The 8,525-nt window shown below is 39.7% G+C and overlaps 1 protein-coding gene across 4 annotated transcripts; it reads left to right on the plus strand.

Moving 5' to 3' along the window:
• Positions 1-237: 237 nt before the first annotated feature.
• On the plus strand, positions 238-8,248 carry hsd17b10 (hydroxysteroid (17-beta) dehydrogenase 10). 4 transcript variants are annotated; one of them, XM_076276308.1, is made up of 8 exons: positions 238-532; positions 1,591-1,693; positions 1,789-2,856; positions 3,472-3,636; positions 4,780-4,944; positions 5,132-5,260; positions 5,415-5,523; positions 7,516-8,248. In XM_076276308.1, the coding sequence occupies exons 3-8, from the start codon at positions 2,833-2,835 to the stop codon at positions 7,704-7,706; spliced, it is 783 nt and encodes a 260-aa protein (XP_076132423.1). In that variant the 5' UTR covers positions 238-532; positions 1,591-1,693; positions 1,789-2,832; the 3' UTR covers positions 7,707-8,248. The 4 variants fall into 4 exon arrangements, with proteins under 4 accessions (XP_076132423.1, XP_076132422.1, XP_076132425.1 ...); XM_076276307.1 differs by having other exon boundaries at positions 1,591-1,647; positions 1,762-2,856; XM_076276310.1 differs by having other exon boundaries at positions 1,596-1,693.
• Positions 8,249-8,525: the final 277 nt, after the last annotated feature.

The raw sequence follows: 8,525 nt of genomic DNA on the forward strand, positions 1-8,525 counted from the left end.
CATGCATAATTTAGTAGCCTATATTTAGCAGTGTTTTAACAGAATGTGTGGACAACAATATAGTTACAATACAGTAACTTAATGTTTGGCAAATGGCATGTTAATTTTCTACTATTCATTTCGAGTATAGGTAGTAAATACTTTCACTGACTTCTGTCACTTTTGAGAAATCACCCTGGAAATCACACTACCCCTTTCAGTCTCGCGACAGTTCACGATCTGCGTCTACTTTGGGTGGAAGATGGCGGAAGCAAATATAACGTTAACAGATGCCAACTCTAGTCGAGAGACCGTTTATTCGTGTTGCATCTGGAAAGATGCTTGAAAAGATTCAGCGTATGACCAACTGTTCTGGTTTAATATCAGTGGATGGAAAAAATACGTTGGCTTTAGTCGACCAAGATTCACTAACGATTTGTTTTTCCATATTGCCTTCACTGTGGACCGCCATTTTTAATTTTCGTCTTTCTGTAAACTGAGCTACTCCGTGTTGGCTAGCACGGTGAGCCAACGTGCCAGCTTCCAATACACAGTAAGTGAAATGATGTTCAGCCTGACGCTTAAAAAACATAGCTAATACATATTGTGTCTGTTGTATTTGTATGGAAATATGGATGCTGGGTTAATTATTGACTCGCGTAATTGCAATCGTACCTTCTGATTAGCTGTCTGGCTAGCAGTAGCAGATCATTTCTAGCCAAGTAGCAGTAACGTTATAACGTTAGCTAACTAGCTGATAGCAACCGCAAGTTTGATGAGTTGGCAACAAGATGCTGGGGGTTGTGTGAGTTATGCAGCTTCAAATAGAATCTCTTAGTACGGTCTTTATTTGTCTGCAGTCTGGATACGGAATGGGAGTATGGAAATGCTGAGTAAGCATAGTGTAATAAGTTGTAGCAAGCTTAGCTGCTACCCATCCATGATATCGAATGGTTATGCATGGTCTAGCTAGGATAGCAGTAACGTTACCCTGGCAAATCATGACCTGGAAGTCAGACTTCTAAGCAAAAAGTAGAAGACTGTTTTATGTGGATCAAATTATTCGCTATTGATTAGTCAATTTAAGTCATTTTAACTGGAAAGGTTATGTTGCGGTTTTATTTGTATACTACCCAATTTGTTGTTTTGTGTCGGACACCCTACGTCATGTGAGATCTAGGCTATAGTTCTTGAGGTGACAGCGACTGGTGCTAGAGGAGGTGAGAGACTTGTCATACGCCTCACACTGTCGGATTTTTTTCTGACTGGTGATTTAATTGAATCATCACTAAGGTGATTGTCTGGTTGTATAAATTGTATGTTAGGGGCCCTCTGCGAGGACGTCAGTCAGTTAAACAATCCTGTTCTACATCTGTATAGTTGATTCATTTAGGTGTCCAAAACCAGATGCAAGGTCGCGGTCATTAATTGACACAAAAAGGGACATTATTTTATATAACCATTTTTAAAGAAAACAACCAACCAAGGCTAGGGTATTATATAGCATATGTCTCTAATCATTGTGTAGGCTCTATGGATCTGAAAATGGAGGACCTCGAAAATTGGAAGGTTGCACATAACCTATCATAATTGCACTGTCCTTTGTTTTAGTGTAGGCCTACACCTAAGAAACAACTGAAAAGAGGAACACGACAACTCGACATTGAGGTGAACCCAAATTATATGAACTGAATTCTGCAACACAGTGCTTCATGTGAGTGTCTTAACAGTTTGCTTTAATTTAGTCTTTCATTCCTGTTATCTCTTTTTCTGTTTTTCCAGTCACTGATTACCACATTGGGATTTCAGCAGGTAAAGTCCCTGATAAGACGCCAACAATTTCTCCCAGTGACAAATGGCATCCAAGGGCTGGGCACAAGGGCACCTTGTGGTAGTCTTGGTGGGGGCTGTGGGGTGAGGTAGTAGTTTGTATAGTTTGGGATCACACCAGATCTGGGAGATAACTATACAGTCTACTGTCTTTCCTACGGCTACCATGTAACGGCATACTGTGCTCTGGTATGACCATGGAAAAAATGAACAAATTTGAAGGCTGGATCTTTGCGCACCTTTATCACCACTGCCAGGCATGGCAGGGACCGTATTTGGTACTGGATCTCTACTCCACACTTACATTATTTCTCATAAGATGAAGATGATTGCTTTACATGCTTTTTTACATGGCTTTGCTGTGTTGAGGTAGTAAGTTGTGTTGTTGGGGATTTGATTCGACTCACCCCCCTTACTGGAGATAACTATACAGCTTACTGCCTTCCATAACAGAGCTTCTTTGCATCAGCAACTCAAAATTAGCATGGTTTTATTGTCTTTCCTGTCACTTTTTTTGATATTGAATAACATTGTGTTCTGAAACAACATGATGCCCAGGATTTAGTTAATGTGTGATCTGTTTGTTTGAAAATAAAATAAAAACAAAAAACGTAATGTTGTGAGTTTTTTTTTTCATGATTGAGACAGTGGCATTGTTTTTGAAACATCTGTTAAGAGCCTTGTACGTAATGTGAAATTATTTGGATTCATCATAAACACATTCATGAGGAATTAACACTTTGGGAATAAAAATTAAGCATTAAGCTGTTGCCCTCACTGATCTATGTGTTCTTTATAGATCAGTGGTTGCCCTAAGTGACCTTTTTCGTCTTGCCAGCTCAATTCTGATTGGATGAGCTTTCTGTCAATCTTTTGCATTGAAGCCAAAGACCAGAGAGAGGCGTTTTGGATAGAAGGATTTTCATTGGTTGAGCACTTTTGCTAGGTTCTCTGCAAAGATTCTACAACAGAGAATCAAATCGGACGTTGCTAGTGAACCGGGAGCAACGTTGGTCTGTGAACATGGCGAACATCAGGAGTGTCAAGGTGAGAGAGCCTGGTAGTTCACAAGTTATACAAAACATGTAAGCGTCAAAGAAACTACATGTATAAACCAACTACTGGAACGTATACGGGATTTGTATACTGTGGAATACTGCTATACATAGAAAGAATAAATTAGATGCTAGCTAACATCCCACTGACGTTAGCAACAGAACTTTGTGGTTAGCCAGATAAAAACTTGTAACGTTACTTAATACGGAAGGTTTTCACGGTGACTGAAGTATAATAAGAGCGTGATTGGCCTATGTTTCTTACATGCATTAGTGCAACTTACTATGACGAGACTAGTTTCATTACTTAGATATAGCATTGATGATGGAATACATCAGCTACCAATGCTCTTGCTTTGGCATATTGTGGGTACTACGAATAGCTATCTAAGCTAGCTGCTAACAAGCTAGTTACATTGGATAACAATGGAAAGACTACATCAGTGGATATTGTTTGAAATAAATGTTTCATTTTTTTGACTATTGTATTATACAGTGTACTCCACTCCAACAAGGCATACAACAGCAGCACCGAAAGTTTGTATACCTGATAGTAAACTTCAGAGACCAGAACGGTGCAATTAATGAGTGTCCTTGTGTCTGACAGGGCATGGTTGGGCTGGTGACTGGAGGAGCTTCTGGTTTGGGCCGGGCCACCGTGGAACGTCTGGTCAGTCAAGGGGCTAGCGCAGTGATCCTGGACCTGCCTAGTTCAGAGGGACACAACTTGGCCAGTAGTCTTGGCGACCGCTGTGCGTTTGCCCCCGCTGATGTAAGTGTCATTGAAAATACAGTAGCCAGATAGTCGAAACTTTCTCTGTCTTTCTGTCTGTCAACGTTCATAAATTGATTAAATTATGCAGTAGATTTAATTTATTTTGAAAGCAGTGTTTCTTTTTGTGTGTGTCATGATCACAATGTCAACCCGGCTGAAGTAATGAACACAGCAATCGGCAGTGTCTCTTTTGGTGTTACATCCCCACACAGAATCCATGATCATTTTGTTTGGATAGTGTTTGATGTTTATATGATCATCATTACCACCACCACAGCATCTGCATAAGCCAGTGCTCCCCTCAGAGAATGTTTTTCTAGACGCCCCTTGTAAATAGATAGATAGATATTTTTTTGATCCCCAAGGGGTAGTGTACCCACTTACCTAAATGTAAATGGCAATCCAGACTATTTTCATTTGTAGTGTCTCAATGGTGTAATGACTTACAAGTGCTGCCAGAGCAAGGGCATCCATCTCTATAGTCCAATAGCTCTTGAAGACCTAACTCTCTAAGGTACCTCCTCTACTAACACTTCTAACAACCCAACACACCTAACATGCACTTACCATGCGCCCCCTTCCCCTTCCACCTCCTTCTACCACTATCTTCTTCAAAGTACACTACACACTTCTACAATCTCTTCTACTGGTAGTGGTATTTATTGTTGTAGTATTGTTACCTCGAGTCAAGTGTGTTTTATTATCATTTCAACCATATCCACTGTATATAGTGAGACGAAACAACGTTCCACCATGGATCCAGTGGTGTTACATTTAAAATATATAAAAATATATTTGAGAGAGGCTACATTTAGTGCACACACATTATAGATATATATAAAGTGCAGTTACTGCATTTAAAACAGACAAGGGACAGGACGGACAACAAAAGATGGGGCATAAGTAGACTTGTAACAGAGCACTGATTGTTAGAAGTTAAAATCACAGTGAGGTGGAGGTAGAGTGTATATAGAATTAAGCAGCAGAGAAAAAGTCCTGAAGTACCTTAAGTCTCTTGCAATTTCGCTTGAATGTTATTCCTCATTGTTGTAAGTTGCTTTGGATAAAAGTGTCTGCTAAATGAATAAATGTAAATGGTAATGCTCTTGCCCGTCCTGACTATGAACCTGTGCAACGTAGGTTACCTCAGAGTCAGATGTGCGCGCGGCCGTGTCCCTGGCTCGGGAGAAGTTTGGTCGTCTGGATTTGGCAGTAAACTGTGCTGGTATCGCTGTCGCCGTGAAGACATACAACTTCAAAAAGGACCTTCCACACAGCCTTGAGGACTTCACGCGCGTTATTACTGTGAGTTGCTTTGTATGGATAATTGCACTGTATTTCTTGTGAGTTGCATTTGATGCATTGCAAAATATTTTTTTTGGACCTGAAATCTGAACTGTCTGACATTTGTGCTTTACTCCTGCTGCCTGCTTATAGTGTTTTTGTTAAAAGGTTGTGATGTGTTTATTTTTAAATCTTTTTGTTGTCATAGGTTAACATAGGAGGTACCTTTAATGTTATCCGACTGGCTGTTGGTGAAATGGCCAAAAATGAGCCAGACGCAGATGGACACAGAGGCTGTATAATCAACACAGCCAGTGTGGCCGCCTTTGATGGACAGGTATGGCTACTTTTCCATTCAAATTCAATTTCTACCTTATCATAATTTTTATCATATGTATTATATGTTTTACTTTGGTAAAAGTAACCTGCTGTTCCACACTGATTTGTTATTTTATGTCTCATCCTTTTATCTGGGTACCTGATGTCTCCAGGTGGGCCAGGCTGCCTATTCTGCATCCAAGGGTGGCATCGTGGGGATGACTCTACCCATCGCCCGTGACCTTGCTCCCATGGGAATTCGTGTGGTCACCATTGCTCCTGGTCAGTTTATCATGGGTTCTTCCATTAGTCTCGTGCGCCCACCCGTGCGACATGTACGAATGAGTTGCTAGCGCAAAACACTGGGGGTTGTAGTCTTTTTGGGAAGAACATGGATGCCACCAGGGCAGCAGTCTTGTTAGTGCTGGACATTTGTCTAGAACAGTGGTTCTCAAATGGGGGTATGCGTACCCCTGGGGGTACGTGAAGGCACTCCAGGGGGTACGTGAGATTTTAAAATATACATATATTTAAAAAGTAGAATCCATGCAAAAATACTTTAAAAACAATTATTTAATAGGGCTGTCAATCGATTAAAAAAATGAATCTAATTAATTACATACTCTGTGATTAATTAATCTAAATTAATCACATATATAATTTTTGCTGTGAAAGTATTTTAAATATTTAAATGAATCATTGAATAATCAACATTAGTGACATTAAAGTTCAACAACTCTTTTATTATTATTTTCACTGTTCAAATAATGGCCATAATAATCTATGATATGACCTAATATGCTGAGGAAATAAATTCAACAGTGCTTCGGGAAGAAGTTTTTTTTTTCACATACAAGGCATTTCAGGGCACAGATATAACCTAGGGGACACAATGAAAATAAATTAACACTCCCCTCAATGTCAACACTTATTTCTTTGCATTGATGTGCGACTATAGAGTTGATGAACTCCGGTGATATGGAAATTCCTTGCTGCAGACATTGCAGAGGACTTTATTTTCAACACTTTATTTTTATCAACACCATCAGGCCATTTTTTAAAAGTAAATTCCAATTCCAATCAAAGATCCAGGCAGCACATTTTCTTCTCCTTCATTTTACAGTGTAATTTTACTGACTAGAACGGCTCGGGGTCAAAGGTCATACGGAATCGACTAATCTGCACTAATTTTTTTAATCAGTTATTTTTTCTCAAATTAATTAATCGAAATTAATCAGTTATTTTGACAGCCCTATTATTTAATAAATATTTCAGGAAAATATAAGTTCATAAAATGAATTTTATATTTCAGTAGGCTATTCAATTTTATTATCCTAAAAACCCAGAGTCACCACCATACCAGGATGGTCCGACCCAACCTGTCATATGCCACCCGCCATCACCTGTCAATCACTTTCAAAACTCAAACGATGGAGTCGTGGTTGAAGCGTAGTGGTAATTCTTGTGCGCTGGTTAGGGGGTACTTGGCTGAAAAAATGTTTCACAGGGGGTACATCACTGAAAAAATGTTGAGAACCACTGGTCTAGAATACGAGAACACGTCCCTCATTCTCCCTTGTTGGGTATGGTCGATGTGAATTACGATAATAATAAAAACTTTTTTTAGTAACTCAATTTCGCCTTTGTTATTGTTTTGTGTTACATGTAGCCTCTTTAGCAAACTGGCTGGAAAACTAATCGTTACATTGTATTGCACGCACAGCAAGACCATGCAATTGGTGACCGGATTGAAGCAGCAATGTAATCTAGTGTGTAAGAGCATTGCATCGACATTAAAATGACCAACACAGTACAAATGCAAAGAAAATACATGTCATCTCATCTCAACTATGAGAGCGGCCATGTTTGTCGTAAGGTCGTATGGCTACCTCAGGGTACCCTCAAGAACTCCGAGGTAAAGGGGTTGTGCCTCCGTGAATTGCCACAAGAAAGCAGGTTAACTTACACTTTCCAACTCGGGCGGGGGACTTAAAAGACAAATGGAAAGACACATCAGTCTGATGTTCAGACAGCCAGTGTGAGAAAGTTGGATGAAAAGGCTTGTTTTTAGTATTAAGCTTGTATGCTCCATCTTGGCTCATGTATGTTTACAGCTTAGCTAGCTATATTCAATAGAATTTACCCTTTCATGTGTGTACTTGATCAACTTCACCTTTGTGTAATCAGGTGTAACTCATTTTTCTGTTTCTACCTTTTCTCTTCTCTATCTCTCTCATTCTCAATTATGACCTCAACTTTGCTTCCTGTCCGCAGGTTTGTTCGCCACACCGCTGCTAGCTGGTCTGCCAGAGAAGGTGCGAAACTTCCTGGCTCGTCAAGTGCCCTTCCCCTCCCGTCTGGGAGACCCTGCAGAGTTTGCACACCTGGTGACGTCGATCACTGAGAACCCTATGCTCAACGGGGAGGTGATTCGACTGGACGGCGCCATCCGCATGCAGCCCTAGGAGACTGGAGGCATTGGGCCTGTTGGAGAAGGACTCAATCTTCAGGGGTTCTGTAGTGTGGGTGTTTGATTTTATGTGTGACTTAACATGAAACGCTGTCAGAGACACACATGCACAAGTGTGAGGTGCTGGACCATGATAAATAACAACTTCAACAAGTGGAATAAAAAGTCAAGTGCTATGAGAGACGTACTGAGGCAGAAGCACTAATGTTGATCTTGGTTTGTATTCCATTTTAAAACCACTTCTGCTTAGAGTGCATTATGTAGTTACTGCAACTAAATACTCCCTATAATGTGAGCATTTGACTGCTGTACAATGTACTAATGCTCCTTTGTAGTCATGGGGTGTTATATATCTCGAAGTGACTTGATAATGAGTTAAGTAATCAGTAACATAGTACTATGTGTCTGTTTTCTGAATGTTGCATTATCTTTTCACTTTTTGTAAAAGTCATCAAGGAAAACCTTTATCAATTCACACAGATGGGAATCAGTCATGTGTGTGTGAATTTAAAATAAAAGCAAAAAAGATGCCATTGACATGGTTATGGTTATTGTATTTAGCAGACCAAGTGACTCACTGAGTATTGACCTTAAGGTCAATACTCAGTTTTAAAAACTGTTTACTGTTAATTATTGTACTAGTGTACAAGGTACCTTACACTAGTACAATAATTAACAGTAAACAGTTTTTAAAAGTTGGCAAGTCAACTTATGAAACATGAAAATAAATAACATAAATATACAAATCTTAACTTTTAGAACCAAAACTATCGCAGGAACGCAGAACACTAGGAAACTCATTCCACCAATGAGG

This window comes from Alosa pseudoharengus, unplaced genomic scaffold (assembly GCF_046254945.1).
Source record: "Alosa pseudoharengus isolate Yale_2024_CS ecotype anadromous, Long Island Sound unplaced genomic scaffold, YU_APseudo_1.1 YU_APseudo_1.1_scf_9, whole genome shotgun sequence".
In the NCBI taxonomy this organism is placed as follows: domain Eukaryota; kingdom Metazoa; phylum Chordata; class Actinopteri; order Clupeiformes; family Clupeidae; genus Alosa; species Alosa pseudoharengus.